Raw genomic sequence first — 17,850 nt, 5'->3', positions numbered from 1 at the left:
TTTCAGCCAGTAAAAAGCAGGTTTAACTCCCCGCAGGAGATCACCAGGGAAGAGCAGGTTCCCTGTTCTCCACCAGACTCCAGGTGCTGAGCCTTGGCAAACACAGCCAGCCACGCTTTTTCCTGGGTATCATTAAAATTTCCCAATCCAGCTCAGTTCTGCGATGCCTTTAAACGCTTTGTAATATTTTGCTGCCAGTTAGATGCCACCTTGGGATTTGTTGTTATTCAGAAAGAAGGGACAACTTTAAGAGCTTTTCTCTTCCCAGGCAAGGAACTGCCATTGCATAAAGTGATGAGATTTCAGGAAAAGTGATAGCCACTGCAAAATGTCTTGGCTGCTTCTATGTGAAGAATTTGACTGTTTCTCATAAAAAATATTAAAAAAGTTTTCACAGTTTGTAATTATATTTTACAGTTTCATTACAAAGCTCATTTTAATTCTTCTCCAAACCGTTGTTACCAGTCCTCTTGCCACTTTCTCTTCAGAAAAGTCATTAAGTCGGGACTGGAGATCATCCCATTTCCCCCAGTTTCAAGGATATTAATCTGTTTTATTGGTATTTCATTGTCATTTTCATTTGAGTGTTCTCTGCATTTGCATAATTTGCATTGCCACCCCTTTCCTGGTGACAGGCACAGGCTCCGCTTTTCACTTTCATTCTACGCAGTCTCATTGCATTTTGTTTATTTTCTTTTTTGAGAACACTCTGTCTTCCCTGGACCAGAACCCCAGGCTAGGACCAGGATGCCGTCTCCATCACCGTCTTCCTGGGCAACCTTCAGCAAGTACCAAAACCAGTTGTGAACTCCCAGTGCTGAACTGGCCAGTGCCCATCCAGGTTTGCACTGGAGCCACCTCATTCACCAAGTGCAAGAGTTTCTGTTCTCCAGATACTCAGAATAACCATCTGTGAAGACTTCAGAATATTCACGTACAGCCTGGACAATCCTGAAAGCCTTCTAGAAACAGGTCAAGGTGTAGACAAGTCCCTTTTTTCAAATCATAAAACCACAGAATCACAGAATGGTTTGGGTTGGAAGGGACCTTAGAGATCATCTTATTCCAACCCCCTGCCATGGGCAGGGTCACCTTCCACTAGACCAGGCTGCTCAGAGCTCCATCCAACCTGGCCTTGAACACTTCCAAGAAGAGCCATTCTTAGTACAGATGATCCCACCTCAAACACACTCGTGACTCCCACCCTGCCATGAGGTGATGGTTTCAGCCCCTCTCCAGCACTCCCTGCAGCTGTCACCCCTTTGCATCTCTTTAACCATCTCCTTCTCCCCAAAACATTAATCCCCCAAGAGCTGCCCTTCCCTCCAGCTCCCGAAGTGGGGAGTTTCCTAGGGCTGCCCACGCCAGGACACCCCAGCAGCTGTTGATGCACTGGCTCCATGCAGAACATTTCTGGCAGAGAGAAAGTGCCCCTTCCACATGCCCCAAGCAAGGAGACGAGTGCAGGAGCTGAGGAATTGGAACCGACTGAATAATGGGTCCTGTCTGCTGAAAGAAAATGAAATTTGCCCTCATGTTACTGAAAACTTGCACTCGGTGCTCACTGCACATTATAAAGAAAAGGTCAGTGAAACACAACAAATGCAAGGAGCCCAGTTGGAGAAAGCAATAAATAGTGACAGCAGCACTCGTCTAATTTTTCAAAGCATCTCTGCCTTTGCTCAAACCCCAGTGATTCCCCTCCCTGCTGCTGCAAGGGCTGGGACGAGCAGCTCTGCTGCTGCAGGACAGGAGGATGCCTGTCTGTACAGGCTCCCAGGGCTGGAGCTCAGAGGAAAACAGGAATATCCGTCAGACACGATTAGCAGCAATAATAATAATGATAATATTAATTGACATGATTAAGATTGTGGCCTCGGGCTCGCAGATGCGCTTTGCTCCCGTGCAGAGGGGGATCCCTGCAGTTGAAAACAGCTGGAGCGATTCCCAAAGAGAGGGATTCCCGTGTCCCAGACACATGTGGTGGGGGCAGAGTCCCAGGAGGGTCTTACCGTCGGCGATGAAGTGCTCGGGTACGTGCAGAGTCACCTTGACGGTCAGCGGGCAGGAGAGCTGCGAGCCACAGACCACGGCCAGCACGCAGGAGCTGACCGCGATCAGGGTCAGCGCCGTCTTGTTGACAGGGCTCTTCATGGAACCTGCAAGGCAGAGACAGGAGTGGGTGGCCAAAAGGCAAAGATGTACCCAGGGCTTGCTCGGCCTCCCCCCTTCCCTGCGTGTATGTATCCCCCTTCCCCAGCCCGGGGAAGGCAGGCACTGAAACAAGGATGTCAGCTCAGCAGCAGGGGAAGAGCTCCTGAGGTCCTGCACACCTCCCATCATTCCCATCACTCCTTCTCTGGCTGAGTTTTTAACACTCGTGTTGTTCCCCTCACTGAGCTACAGTGGGAGTTTCATTTTGCTAGAGGAGGGAGAAAACCTTCTGAGAGCTCTGTACACACCCTTTCCCCAGGAATTTCCCCTCCCCGGAGCCACCCATCACCCCTGGTGAAGCCACTTATCACCCCTGCCATGCTCCCCCTGGTGAAGCCACCATCACTTCTCTTCAACCTTGGTTTATTCTGTGAATCTTGTCAAGCCACAAAAAATAACCAAGCCAAATCTGAGGGCTGTCTGGAACCAGGGGATCACTTGCTTTCCCTTAACACCAAGAGAAATTACACCTGTCAATGTTATATAGTGCTAATGAGTGCTAATTATTTACACAAATATATAAATACTCAGTCATCACAGAGGGACTACATCGCACAACACAGCGACCTCCAGAGCCAGCTGCTTCTGACAGGCAGGAGATATTACAAAACAAGTTTTATTTTATCAGGTGTAGAAGCTCACAGTGTGTCCCACAAAGCAGGATACACGAGATGCCACCTGTCAAAGCAGGTACCCAGCCTGCCTGATCCCCAAAAAGCACCCTCACAGCACATGGATCACTCCCAGGCTGCCATCCTTCATCTCAAAGGCCACATGCCTGGCACCAGGACTAAGGGATACACCAAGGAATAACCCCATGAGCTGAGGGGATCCCATCGTTCCACAGCTTTGCTCAGACCAGCACACTCAGACACCTGGTTGGTGGCTTCTATTTTATTTGGATTTTTTTTTTAAGTAATAGGTAAAAATAAGCCAAAAAGGACCTTGAGCATTCACAGGTCATTAGAGGCCGTAGCAGATACAAACCCACTGGGAAAACCTCATGGAAAAAGTGCAGTGTTAGGATGGCTGAATCACCATAAGCTACAGTTGGGTGGGACAGAACAACCCCAAATTCTGTACGGAATGGGGTGAAGCCATCGGGAGACATCTGGCTTCCCCAGGAGGTTCGGGTGCTGTCACTGGATGCAGGTTGGGAATGCCTTTGTGTCCAAATGAGACACCCCCCACCAGTGGAGATGACCAGGAAAAACCATCTCAGGCCACTGCTATCCCATCAACTGCCTGAGAAGGAAGCAGCCCTGGAGCATGCACCCTTGGGGCACCCTTGATGCCTCTGGACCTGAGGGCTGCCCTGCCACTGCATCCCCCACAGCCACCTCATCTGACACCAGTGCCCTGCTGTCCTCAAAGTCAACAACAGGCACCTCACAGAGCAGCTGGTTCCCTTCTCTGGGGCTTGGGACGCTGACACAAAACCACCTGGTGAGAGTGTCCATGACAAGCAGAGGGCACAGCCCTGCACTGAACCCAGTCAGTGGCTGCACAGGCCATTACAGTGAGGCTGAGACGACTGAACTGCTGGCAGAGCTGACCACATCCCTGCTTAGGATTCAGGTGAGGACACTTATTTATTTTTGGAAACTAGTGCAGCCTCTCCCTGCTTGCTCCCCAGCCCTCACCATCTCATCAGCAAAGCAAGATTTGAAAATTGAACAGGAAATAGGTCCACAAGTTAGCACTTGCACACCCTGTAATTTGACCAAAGCTGCTGCTGCAAATGTTGCTGCCCCGGCAGGGACCTCATGCTTAGCACAACGTGTGCTTTCCAGGCAGGGCAGTGAGCCTCAACAAAGCATTCCCTGCCACAGGATGGAGCCTGCCACAGGGGATGCTCCAGCCAGGATTTGCAGGACAGGAGAAGCAGCTGAAGAAGAAGAAGCTCTTGTTTGACAAACAAGAGCATGCAAACTGATTATTTATGAAGCATCTTTTCCTTATGCATGCATCATCTAAACAGCCTTCCCACTCCCATTTCACAGCTTTATCGCCAATCCCCTGTGCCCTTCACCTTGCAATCCCCTTTTTTCCTTCCTAATCTTTATTCATGTCATCAGCATAAGTTAGCACCTCCTTGGGAGGCAAACTCATCCTCTCGCTGGGCATACTGTGCCTGCCACAACCCCTGCTTGGCTGGAAGTTACGACAGGAATGCAAAAGAAAAAAGAGGAAAAAAAAGAAGAAAGGAAAGGCAAAGAAAAAAGCCTCCATTGGGATAAGTGGACACAATCAAATATACAATAGACCAGAGAACACTGGATTTCACCATTATAAATCACCTTTCAATCCAGGGTCTTAAAGTGCTTTGCAAACATTAAATCATAAATCCTTTATGAGTTAGATGAGTATTATCCCCTTCTCACAAAGAGCCTGAATCACAGGTATGATGGCAGCTTTCATCATCCTACAGCCACAGTGGAGCTGCAGGAATGAGGATCTCCCATCCCCATCAGTCCATGGGCTTCTTCTCTCCCCGTGACTCAGAGGAGAGGAGCACAAGAGCTTGAAACAGCAAAAAGCCCTTTACAGTTCCATGAGTTTGAGCCTGGCTGCTGAAGGAAAGGGACGGATGTTCCAAGTCTCCTGCAACTCCCTTCCCTGCTTCCTTGCCTCCTGTACTCACTCATTTCCATCAGACTGTTAATCACTGACCTCTAGAACTGCCTGACGTCGGTTTGGACCAACTGAACCAAAACAACGTGGCTTCTGCTTGAGTAGAAATTGCATTTCCAGCTCAGCTCTTTGTTACTTACGGCCAGTTCACTGCCAGGTTTGAAGGGAGACTGCTGGAAAAGCAGATCCTTCCCTTGTTCTCTGAACAGAGGGACAGGGCTCTTGTTTTCCATCCCATTCCCTGCTCTTCAGACCACTGATGCTCCAGCAGAACCACTGCTGTGCTGCATTTAAACACCCATCTGGAGATAAACAGTTTCACTCCAGGTCTCTAAAACAATAAGCAATTGTATTCTTAGCAAGCCCCTGCTAACCAAACCCACCTCAGCAGGGTCACCAGGGCTTCACTCTGTTCCAGAGCTGAGACAAACTGATCCATTCCTTCCTCAGCTCAGGGAGGGGATCCAAATCCAGCTTGGTACCTCAAGCAGTCCTAAATAAACCCCAGTGCTGCAGATGAGCAGGCTGAATCCTGCTCTTTCCCTCCTCTCCTTGAAAACTGTGGGCTTTCAGGGAGGTGTTTGAAGAGCAGATTTGCAAACCTAGGTTACCAAACAAGCTGGTATCAATCTCCTTTACCAAAAGAAGGAAGCTGGGTGGGGAATATCCACCTTCATGGATGGCTGATGGGTCTCAGGAGCCCTGAGAGCCACAGCACCCAATGCAAACCTTGATTTGAGTCTTTGAGGTAAAAAAAGGCCAGCAGAAAGATGGTGACCAGGCACAGCTGAGACCAAACCCGCTCCCCAGATCCTCCTGCCCTAAAAAATTGCTTCATACATTAAGATGACCTGTCTGTATTTTTAATTAAAGATGTTTCTGTTGTATTTTGAGTGGTTGCAGAAGAGTGAGTGGGTGCCCAAGTGCCCACTTGGGCTGTTCTGGGGAGAAAGTGAGGGCCTGTGGGGGCTTCCAGGAGTGGCAGACCTGTGTCCAAGAAGCAGGTAGAGCAGCAGGCAGGGCAGTGGGCAGGGCTTACAACCAGGATGAAGAATAAATTAATTCTTTTCAAATGGGGAGAACTAACCTCTCCCCACAGCCTGCAAGAGCAAAGAGTGAGAAGTAGGAAAAAAAAAAAGTAAACTGTTCTACTTCAGGGCAGAATCATATCTGAGATGCTCCATGCTAGAGATCCAATGGCAGCTTAATTCAACTGGAAAACAAGAGGAGTAGCCAGGACTATGGTCAGAGGTGCTCCAGTCACCACCACCTTCCCCACCCAGGATTTTTTTCCTCTCCTTAAACCCCAGTGCAAATTAGCCTGGAGAAGATGTGGGTCCCTTTGCAGACAGCTCAGAAACCGCTTGCAAAGCACCACATTCCCCTAAAGACTTTGCACCTGCTGCAAGATGAAGATAAATTCAAAGCCACTGGTGTAAACACTCAGCAAACAGCCCCTCCAAACGTATCATGTCTCCTTTGAAATATCATTTCCTCGTGCAGTTAATTACTCGCTGCTTTGTACACTTTCCTTTGCTCACCTAAAGGACAAGGAGAGAAAAAAAACCCAACAAAACTCTGAGCTCATTTCTTTTTAATATTGGCAGTGCTGCCTAAATTTAGGGAGGGGGAAAAAAAAGAAAAAAAGGTGTGTTCAGAACACGTATGGATTTACGAGCAACACAAATATCCCGTGCTCTTGGTAATATGATGTTTCTAAATCAGGCTCATAAATACATGCTTGGGAGATTAGTCTATTAAAAAAAAAAATAAACTTTAATTACCCCATCTTTATCAGCACACAGCCCGTGGTGTTAACCATATGTGGGTGTTAAACGCCAAGTGCTTTGCAATCTTCCCCGTCCCCCCCCGGAGATAGCGGCATCGTATGGAATGTTTCGTGGCTACTCAGGATATGAAAATGTATTTCCACCAGCCGAGGAAGATGGGGATGGGGAATTAGAGAAGGAGAACAGCGAGTGCTGGAACTGCTTAGCAACACACACACACACAGAGCCACCGGTGTCCGCCGTGCTGTGCCGCATGCAGAGCAACCAGCACGGGGACAGCAGCATCCCAGGAACAGCGATCCCACCACAGCCCATCCTGCATCCCTAGGATGCTCCCAGAGCATGCTGATGTTGCTGGCATGTCAGAGGAACTGGGCTCCTAATGATCCTCCATTATGTTCCAGCAGAGGCTCATTAATACGGTACAGCAGCGTTTCCAGGACACCCTCACACACAGAAACATCTCGAGGTGTTTTACAAGGGGAAGATCATGTCCAATCAAAGCAAACACCAATTAGGATGAGCAGCAGTGTTGGCAGGCGGAGCTGGCCACGGAGCACCCCTGCACAGGGAGCAGCACTGCCCATCTCCTCTCCTGCCTCACACCCTCCCCTCCCATGGCAGGATGGTCCCTCTTTCTCCAGCACACCAGGCACGTGGGATGGGATGGGATGGGATGGGATGGGATGGGATGGGATGGGATGGGATGGGATGGGATGGGATGGGATGGGATGGGATGGGATGCAATGGGATGCAATGGGATGCAATGCGATGCGATGGGATGCAATGGGATGGGATGCGATGGGATGGGAGATCATCCTTCTAGCCAAACCACGACCCACCAAGCCTTCATGAACCACTCAGCCCCAGAGCCACTTCCCTGAGAAGGGGATAGATGTGGATTCAATGAACACCCCAGGCAGCATCTGAGCAGTGAGAGCATGAGCAGATGTTCCATCACACACCCTCAACACAAGGCTCGGCCTGAGACTCTTCTTGAGGAATCTTCTCCATCGCTGTCCTGGACAAATCCCAAAGAAGGTGTGCACATCTACAGCCCAGATCTGTGTCAGGACTTGGGCATGGGGCAGTCTTCAGCCTCATCCCATTGTCAACAGGTCAGGGATCAGCCCCCATTCTGGAGGAGACCCCCAGGGAGACTCCTCTCACCTCCAAGGAGGCAGAGTGTGCACACAGGAGGGGGTGGAGGAAAGAGAGGAGCAAAGACAGCCACATTGTGCAGCAGAAGGGTGAGACCAGACACTCCTGGATTTATGGAGGATTTGATCTTGCTAAGCACATGCTGAATCAGATTAATACTATTAACATTTATGAATTATCCTCTAGCAATTAGCCAAGCCATCCTCCAGTACAGCACGGGGGGGCTGCAGAAAAGGCAGCCCTGGGGTGGAGGTCAGGGACAGGAGGATGTCAGGGGGTGGTATGGTCACTGTGGGGAGGCTTGGGTTGGGCTGCTGGACCCCATGGAAAGGTCAAGGGCTCGTTGGCTGAGCTCCTGTGTGCCACTGTGAGTTCTCATGCTCCTCCAGCAGCCTGAGCCTCGGCTCTTAAGGTGCTCCTGGAGTTATAATGCCTTATGTACTGAATAAATGTATATATTTCCTAATTATACAGTTATCAGTGGTGCTCCCCCTTTGCTCTAAAACATTGTGCCTGCAGCTGGCGCAGAGGCACCACCAGCAAATTTCAACCAGGAGGAGGAGCAAGAGGGGAAACAGAGGGAAAGGTAAAACCTTCAAGGCTGGGCAAGAAATGAGCAGCAGAGGGGAGGGTGGAAATGGATATGACCAGAATGGCACAGGTTGAGATGCTGCTCTGCTGATCCACCAGCCCCATCACCACTGGGCTCAGCATGGGCACGTTCTCCTGCCCACATAGCTCAGACCTCCCTCAGCACAGCAAAGGGGGGAGAATTTGCACAAACCCAATTTGCTCTCCCAGCACTGTTACATTTTTTGCATTTCTCTGGGCATGGACAATTAAAATCAATGAAGTCAGTTTTGCTTTCATGTTCTCGGTGCTGAATCGGTCGAGATAAAATCACATTAAAGAACCAGTTACATATTTAAAGGCAGAGATTGCCTGCACTGGAATTTTCTTTCACAAAAATCAATGAAAACACTTCTCCTGGAATTAAGGCCTGATCTTTTTTTTGTTTTACACTCCAAATGAGTCCCAATTTTACAATATAAAAGCACAAAGGCAAATCTGAGTGGAAGGCTTCATTTTAAGGAGGAAGGAAAGCAATTTTCAATACAGTGTAACGAAAATATTATTCCTACAGGAAAAAGGGAAAAAAAGTAATCATTATCTATGAAATAGTTCGTGTTGAGTCACAGCCCAGGGAGGATTGTGCTCAGAGAGCTAAGGGCTGGACAGACAGCCAAACTGATTTTGGAGACCAGGAGAGAGCAGCGATGGAGACCAGGATGCCTGGAAGGGCTCAGGATCTGGCAGATGTCTCAGGACCTGGCAGGAGATGTCCCAGGATCTGGTGGCAAGAGATACCCAAGGACCCAGCACGCTGCCCATCCTCCCACTGTCACCCTGCAGGCAGAGCTGGGATGTGGGAATTGGGTTGGAATCTCAAAAAAAAAAAAAAAATCCCAAACCAAACCACTTTTCTATTGCGTCCATTATTTTTTGGAATAGATGCAAACTGAACAACAGAAAAGGGAATAAAAATTTCTGCTCTGCAACATCTCCCCGGCGTTGGGGCACATCCCTCCGTGCCTCAGTTTCCCCCCTCCCAGCCAAGCAAGAGGGAAGTACAAGCATGACATCCACCACCCCCTGCTTCCTTCCCTGCTCCAGCCAAGGAGACAAATCCATCGTGCCACGGGCACGCTGAGCATCCGCAACAAGACACATCTTCATTTTCCATGAAGCAGTAACCCTCGCCCTCCTCCCGCCTGCATCCAGCACCGTGTTTATGTTCTGCTTCCTGGGAAACAAGAGACTCGTTACCATGCGGAGGGCGACAGCAGAGCGATTAGTGAAATTTGTTACCCACATGCTCTGAACAAAATTAAATTAAAAGTGCTGCTTTGCTGTCAAGATAAGGGCCAAGCCGGAGAGATAATTTTTCACTCTCAAACACTCAATTACTCGCCGAGGCTGTATCAGATACAATCGGAAAATAAATAAATAAATGGGAAGACCCGCACTGCCTGCAGGAACAGATGTAAAAGCCTTTATCTCCAGCACAGTCCAGGGAAGTTAAAGAGCCTGCAGCCACCACAGCTCCACCACCACTTTACTTGCAGACCCTTCTGCTGCCCAGCTCCAGCTTCCCACTGCAGCCCCTCTCCCAACAGCTCAGTTCCCTGGGCATGGACAGGAGCATGTGTGCACCCCCACACCTACAGCCACTGGGGATTTAAGGAGCAAAGAGGTGGCTGGAGCAACCCCAGCCAAGCCTCCCTGCACAGGCAGTCTAGCAGGGATGAAGAGAGGCTCAGGGAGGGTTTTATGTGTTGTTGCAGTGCCTCATTGCTCTGCGGGCAAAATAAGCCATCATGCAAAAGCACCACGCTTGTTTGCTCGCTGGAAAAGCAGCATCCAAGACAGAGGGCTAAGAAGGGTTGGAAATGAGCAGCATTCCCCATTGGCACCACTGCCCTGGGCACCACAGTGGTGTGGGCAGGGCTGTGCTGCAGCCTGGCGGGATGGACCCCAGTGCTCTGAGGGGTAAAGACAAGACCTGTATCATGACAGTACCTCATCCCTGAGATTTGGGGATGTCCAGGTCCCCTCTAGGGTGCTCCTCCCTGGTCTGACAGGAGCAGCACGGCTCCACATGCCACGAACCAGCTGGATGTGCACCAAACACCAGCACTGACCTGTCCATCTGTCCCTGCTTTGTGTACCCTTCCCAGGGAACTCTAACCTGTCTGTGCCATGCGCTGGCCACGTGTGGAGGGGATGGGCACAAGGCTGCCAGGGAGAGAGAAGCTCCCCGGGCACAGACAGACAGTACCAGACTCATTCCTCCCTCATGCTCCTGCAAACAACCCAAATTGACATGTTTGCTTTATCGCCTTTTGTCTCCCATTCGATTCCCAACAGCATCTCCTCTAGTTTGAAGGTGAGTCAAGCCCAGGGCCAACCTGGGGGACATTTCCCTGAGGAGCACAGCAGAGCTGGTGCACGTGCTGCCCACGGCGTTTGCTCAGCCCCAGCGAGGCCAGGGGCACTGGCAGAGCATAGAGAATGGTACCCAAATTTCATTCTGCACTCCATTTAGTTCCCCATGAAATAATAAGTGCCTGCTGCCTCTGGAGACGGGAGAGGATCAAAGCGAAGCTTCCTCATATGTAGCAGACTCCGAATACCTAATATTCCCTTATAAAAGGCCTTGTTTTAAACACCAAATACAGAGGCAGATCAAAGCTCAGCTTCTCATTTCTCTAACAGCCCTCAGAAGGCTCCGCCAGCCAGCCCAGCACACACACACGTGCACACCCATGTGGTTGACACCAATCCAAGGTACATAATTGAACTCTGTTAATTTGTCAAAACCATCCCTGCGTGCTATGGGAACAGCCAGGTGCCTTGTTCATGGAGACCTCAGCTGAGGAGCATCCCAAAACCAAGTCCTCCCTTCCCTGGGGTGGTGGAGAGCTCTCCTGGGATGGGAAGGGACCATCTGAACAACAGCTACGCATGAAAACTGGGTGGGTACTTCCCCCTTTCCTCTTTTAACAGGCTGCAACAGAGGTGATGCTGAGAGGAGTGAAGCAATCCCAGACCCCAGCGTGGGGGAGTGGGCTCAGGGTGATCCAGCTCAGGCTGAAACAGATGCCAGAGCTTACCTGAGGAGCAACACTCAGCTGAGGACATTCCATGAGACAGCCCAGAGAGGTGGACACTGTGCCAGGTGCCCTCTGGTACATCTCAACCATCACGAGAGCAACAGCATTGCTTTGAATCCCACGCTCCACTTTGTATCTGGGTTTCCAGCAATCCAGGGGTTTTCAGCTGCAGAGACCCCTGGCAGGTCCCAGGGGCTGGGATACTGGGGCTCCCAGAGGGGCTGAGGGGCTCAGACAACATCTAGGCTGCAGGAGAGGGCACAGAGTCTTTGGATCTCCCAGACAAATTGGCTTGGGATGGCTCAGCCCCTTGCAGGGTCTCCATATGATGCCATCGCTTTCCCTGCCTCAGTTACCCCCAACCCAGGAAGCTGCACAGCATCTGCTGCACGTTTCTGTGTTACAGAGCAGCTGCTCTGTGGCCTGAGAAAGCAGAGGGAGGTGGGGAAAACTCACTTTTGCCTCCCCTCCAGCAAGGAGGGGCTCATTAGATTCACTGAGTCCTTAATGAGCCAGATACAGACCCTAGTATGGCCTTGGAGTTACAATGCTGCTTCTTCCCCTCATCTTTATCTGACCAGCCATTGGGCTGCCTGTCACCAGGGGAGCCTGGGACTGCACACTCAAACCTGAAGATGAATATATTTTGCTGGGCAGGAGACAAACACCTCCCCGGGGCAAGGGGGACGGAGCAGGAGTGACGCACAAGTGAGGTTTGTGTACAGGGCTCTGCCTCAGGCACAGGGCTCTGCCTCCTTGGTTTAGGGTGACTTTTGCTACTATATTTTTCTCTCAAACTCAGAGGGCGACCTGACTGAACACATCCCACCCTGCTCCAGAGAGAGGAACTAAGTATCAAAGCTTTGATATCAGCTGCGATGGACAGCAGGGGGGTGTGGATTCACATCTTTACAACACTGGCAGGTTCTCCCTCACAAGACTTCAATGCTGGTGAAATGTGCAATGACAGACAGCCCAGGAGACAAGAGCCATCTGTGTACCACAGCCAGCATGCAAAGAGGTTCCCGTGTTTCCAGATTCTCCCATGGGGGTGGGAAAGGGGAGAGCCAGCCCCCATGAAAAGCAGAGCTTTGGAGTGCACAAACCTGTTGCAAATCAGGTTGCAATAAAATCTGATTTCTGGAAAACCTCAAGGAGTCAGTACTAACAGTCAGCAGGAAGGAGCATCCCTGGACCCAGCTGAGGGTCCCTCCAGCCTCTGAGCACAGAGCTTCTCTCAGGACTTGTTTCACTTGGAAAAACAGTCCAAATTCCAGCTCCCTTAAGACTACATGTCAGCCCTGCTGTCGGCGCTGCCATTAGAGCAGAGCTCATACTGATCCCTCAAAAATAAGCAGAGGGTGGAGAGCTGGCATGGGCACAGGCAGGGGCCATGGCAAAGAGAAGAGATGTCTCACTGAAGATGGGTATGAACAGAGCACTTCTAGGCATTACCCAGCTCCCCAGGGACACTGCTGACCTGCATTGCCTCTCCCAGCTCAAATCCCAGAGACAGGGCTGAGCCCAACAGCAGACAAAGACCAAGGCTCCACGGGAAGGTGTCCTCTGCATTATTTCTTACACTCTCCTCCCCTGCAATGTCTCTGGACTTCCCAAAGACAAGGGAACATAAGTGTAAGGGCACCCCACAGACCCAGAAGCTGGGAGGATGACTGGTGCAGTGTGCTGGGAGCACAGAAGGTGATGCCTCAGCCATCCCTGACTCCATACCTGGACTGATCAGACTTCTCCATGTATTCCACCACTGAAAACCAGGTATCAACGGGTCTGCTGCTCCTGAGCTAACAGAACAAGCACTCCCTTGCTCATACTGACCTGTAGGAATGTCCCTTCAATAAACCTTGCCAAGGCACTACAGAACCTGCTGTCCTCTTTCTCCAGGAGACACGCAACCACTTAACCAGCCAGCTTCTACCAAGCTCAAATACAACCAAACCTATGCACCACCTAAGTGGCAACTCCCCTCCCACAGTCTGGGATCAATGCCTTGACAGTACCAGTAATTAGGCTCAATCCTGCAAAACTTCATCCGAGGAGAGAAACCCCAAGGAATCTCTCTCCTTGGACCTGATAACTATCTGACAGCACCTGCAACGACACGCAAGCACAGCAAAATCAATATGGGAACATCATTGTAAGAATTAACTGTATCTGACGACGCATCCTTCTCTATTAGAGTTACGATCCCGTCCAATTATGGATCTTGGCTGAACTTGTAATTATGAGTTTGGTACCAGGACTTCCCACTGCGCTATTGCTTTCCTTCCATGAGGGAGAGAGGAGTCAATGAAAAGATAACAGAAAATTCTTTTCAAGGACGCAGTGATGGCAAAATTTAGCTAGACAGGAGGGGTAGTACAATGGGGACTTTATGCAAGACAATTCCCTCCGTTAGCCACCAGTGAACACGAACAAACCAGGTTCTCACAGCATTGCTCAAACGCTAATGCAGATCTAACATCCAGCTCCGTGCAACGGCGCGAGGCAGCTCTGCCTCCTGAATTCCCTTCAAACCCAGCCATCAAAGCTGCCCAGGTGAACAACAGCTTATTCACAGGAAAAGAAAGGAATTCTTGCCATTCATCTATCCTATTCATTTATATTTGCCCTACCAGGAAGCTTAAACAAACAACCCAAACCCAACACATACGTCGATAAGGATATCTTTGTACCTGGCATCAAGTACGAGTGCTTTTCAAGAGGCTGGCAGAGCACTTGACCTGGGGGAATGGCGTCAAGGCAGCCCTCCAAAGATTTATCTGCTTTTCATTAAAACACAATTTTCCACACTTTCCTCACACATCATCACCCCTTTCTCTAGTGGAAGCTGAAAAAAACCCAAACTTCAGTGACTTTTCCAAAGTACTCGAGGGTTTTCACATCCAGCCAAGTACTGCAGAATAACTCCTTGAAAAACACTATTCCAGCACTCAGGAAATTTACCCCCTGTCCCTGTTTTGGGACTGTTTCTTTTGTCCCTGTTTGCAATACAATCATTTCTTCCTTCTCTCACACAGCCACAAAGATGACTAGAGGGATGGAGCACCTCTCCTATGAGGAAAGGCTGAGAGAGTTGGGGCTGTTCAGCCTGGAAAAGAGAAGGGTTTGGAAGACCTTATTGTAGCTTTCTGGCTCCTGAAGGGAGCCTACAAGAGAGCTGGAGGGGGACTTTGGACAAGGCTATATAGTGACAGGACAAGGGGGAAGAGCTTCACACTGACACGGTTAGATTGGATACTGGGAAGAAACTCTTCCCTGAGAGGGTGGTGAGACACTGCCACAGGCTGCCCAGAGAAGATGTGGTGCCTCATCCCTGGGAGCATCCTAGGCCAGGTTGGCTGGGGTTTAAGTAACCTGGTCTAGTGGAAGTGTCCCTGCACATGGCAGAGGGGCTGGAACAAGAAGGTCTTTAAGGTCCCTTCCAACCCAAACCAGTCTGTGATTCTGATTCTATGATTTTCCCCTGAATGCAGCTGTGTTCATACTGCAACAGGTAACTTTTAACTCACGACTCCCCTCCCTGCTTTTCATCAAAAGCTCATTTTAAACTCAGCAATAATTTCTCATGGTTCTAAAACACACGGAAAAGAGAAAAAAAACCTCAAAAAACTATAAAATTGAAGGCCCAGCCTTCCAGTAGGAACAAATGCAGTGCACCCCTGTGCGCGCGCGTGTTCATTCCCGTGTGCAACCACCGAGCTGATCAGAGGTGCTGAGGTAATTTCACATTCAAATAAACACATTGGGAGAGCATTTATGGGAATGGCTCATCATGGAAACAAATGGGGCTGTGTGTGCTGCGGTGGGCACCGGCATCTATCTGGCTGCTGCGCTGCGCGGAGGCCCGGCTTCATGCACAAAACAAATGGAGAGAGCAGGCCCACTGTGCGGTTTTTAAATTGCTTCCCAACGGAGTTATTTCCCGACTGTGATTTTTCAAACACAGCAGCAGCAGCAGTAGCAAGGCTCGTCCTCCCCTCTGCCAAAGAGCTCGGGCCGAGGGTCCCGAACAAAAACGATCCAGCGTGATGCGACCGCAGGAAACGCGGGCACTCATTTCAAACTGCAGATGATATTTCAGTTTCTCAGCTTCTCTAACTCACAAAAGAGCCTGAAGGGACTTTGGTCTACAAATCCCTGCCCCAACCCTCATTTTGAATTTGTTCTTTTTAATTGCCTTTGTGCCAAGAGGAAGGCCAGGAAACTTTCATCCAACGGATGCTTTGCATGGGAAATAAAGGGCAGAAAATGGGAATTTGGAGCAAGGAATTGCCAAGGTGACCAGCCCTGACAGCTGCACTGGCGCCAGGATGATGACGGACACAATCGCTCCCTGCTGGTGCAGCTTTGGGGAAGTGCCAGGGCACGTGGAAGAAAACTGATATTAGAAACCATCAAAGAAACCCAGAACCTCAGCAACATCACCGGGAAACATGATTTATGGCTCCTGCACGGTGCTGCATCGCACAGACAGCACATCTTGGGATGCCTTACCACCACAGACTGGTATGGCCGTCCTTTAGACTCAGGCAATGTCAGACACCGTCACCCATGGGAACAATCAAGGTGCTCAACCATTTTTTCCCCCATGTGCAATCACTGTGCCATTTTGTACCTTTGCTTCGTCTCCGGCTCCGATACTGCTCCGTGTAGAAGGTGAGTTGGGTTTCATCATCCGCCTCTGAGCCAGAGTTTCCTTTGGCACGTCCAAACCCGATCCCACCTGCAAGCAACAGAGAGGAAAAAATCAGCCCTGTCAGCTGGGATGCTTAGCAGGAAGAGAAGCTCCTCAGCAGAGATGCCAGATTTGGCCAGAATCCACTGCTCCTCACTAAGATGCTCTACTTGGGGTCACCAGAAGTGACAAGGGACTTTTGCCACTCATGATTGCACTGGTTCCTAATTGCTCTCATCAAAAATCAAGACTCCATGATGACAGTTGTGATGTGAACATAAGAAGATGCTTTCTACCCTCAAGAATGCAAAATATAAATGTATTTCAAGGTATTTACAAAGGAAAGCCCTGAGTGTAGCAGCTGCTCTCCTCAAGGACACAGTGAAGTACAGTGAATTTTAGGTGTTTGCTTCAAAGCAAACACAGCAGGGACAAGCAGTACATGGGGAATACAGCACTTGAGGAGCACCCATGACCCCACTGCATGGCAAAGGTCCCACTTCTCTCTCTCATCACCTGCTTTGGCCCATCTGCTCCCCCAGCTCACCATGACAACCAGCAGCACATGTTCCTGCAGTGGCCAGGACTGACAGGAGCAGGGCTGGCCCATGGTTTACCTGGCATCCTCCTCTCTGGGTTGGATATGGAGCAGGATGCAGGAGGAGCCCAGCTGACTTCAGCCCCAGACACACCAAGGAGTGATGGATGCTTTAAAAGTGACGCAGACTTTAACTGGCAGAAGTCCTTCAATCCTTGCAGAGTTTAAAGCAAAGAGGCCTCTGGGGGTTGACAGTGGCCCTTTAAACTGCCATTAAAATATTTTACTGTTTTTAAAAAATCCTTTATTCTAGGCAGAAGCACCATTTCCCCATTTCTTGGCAGGAGAACAGAAAATGAGTGATGCCTTCTGCCCTCTGAAATCCTTAATCACCGCAATGAGAGGTGGCTGGCAGGAGCCAGCAGGACACTGGGAGCTCCACACGTGGCTCCTGCCCTGCCCATGCCCTCAGCTGGCCAAGAAGTGCCCTCAGAGGGGGTGAGGGGGTGTCTTAGCAGAGGGGTAGGAAGAGGCTCCTCCTGAAAGCAGCAGGAGGGGTCACTGCTTAAACACAGCAGCGTTTAGTGCTTGGAAATGTGGGCTGCTGGGTTTATAGACTCACACCCCAAACTATATCCCACCATCAGCCCCTCCTCAGATACAAGCAACACAGCAAACATCCAGTGCCATGATACACCCACACCCAGGGTCTGGGGGTTTGAAAGGCACAGTGGAGTGGTAAAACCAATCAGGCTTATGCACATCAGCGAGAAAAATCTTAATTAATCTGGGCTTCTAACACAGGCCCTTGGGCAACCAGCCAGGGCTGCAGCCCTACTGCACATCCTATTCTCTCTGAGAAGGGGCTGCCCTGCGCCCCTTTGCAGCCACAGTGTCCAGGGCTGGAAGACAGAGACCAGCTACAGGAGGGTTTTTTTCCCCAGGAGCTCAGCACAGCCATCTCTGCCTGGGAAACAGACCTGGCTGCTGCCTGCGCAGGAAGGACACGGCATGTCCCTCTGCCACCTTCCCGTGCACCAGACCTGGCCCCTTTTGGACAGGCAGATGGCTGGGGTGGACAGAGGCAGCAATCCAGTGCTCTCTCTGCTCTCACACCCCACGAGGGGACCGGGCAGTGGCACA

General features: G+C 50.3%; 1 protein-coding gene across 3 annotated transcripts in view; it reads right to left on the bottom strand.

The window, feature by feature from the left end:
- The window catches only part of ASTN2 (astrotactin 2), a 326,379-nt gene that overhangs the window by 202,695 nt on the left and 105,834 nt on the right, over positions 1-17,850 (bottom strand). For all 3 annotated transcript variants that reach the window (XM_027650010.1, XM_027650009.1, XM_027650011.1), the window contains exons 5-6: positions 16,110-16,217; positions 2,013-2,159 (exon numbers count right to left, since the gene is read on the bottom strand). In XM_027650010.1, coding sequence (XP_027505811.1) covers positions 2,013-2,159; positions 16,110-16,217 — 255 coding nt within the window. The remainder of the gene's footprint in view (positions 1-2,012; positions 2,160-16,109; positions 16,218-17,850) is intronic.

Source organism: Corapipo altera, unplaced genomic scaffold (genome assembly GCF_003945725.1).
Source record: "Corapipo altera isolate COAL_440 unplaced genomic scaffold, ASM394572v1 268, whole genome shotgun sequence".
In the NCBI taxonomy this organism is placed as follows: domain Eukaryota; kingdom Metazoa; phylum Chordata; class Aves; order Passeriformes; family Pipridae; genus Corapipo; species Corapipo altera.
This window is presented reverse-complemented; position numbering and strand designations above follow the sequence as displayed.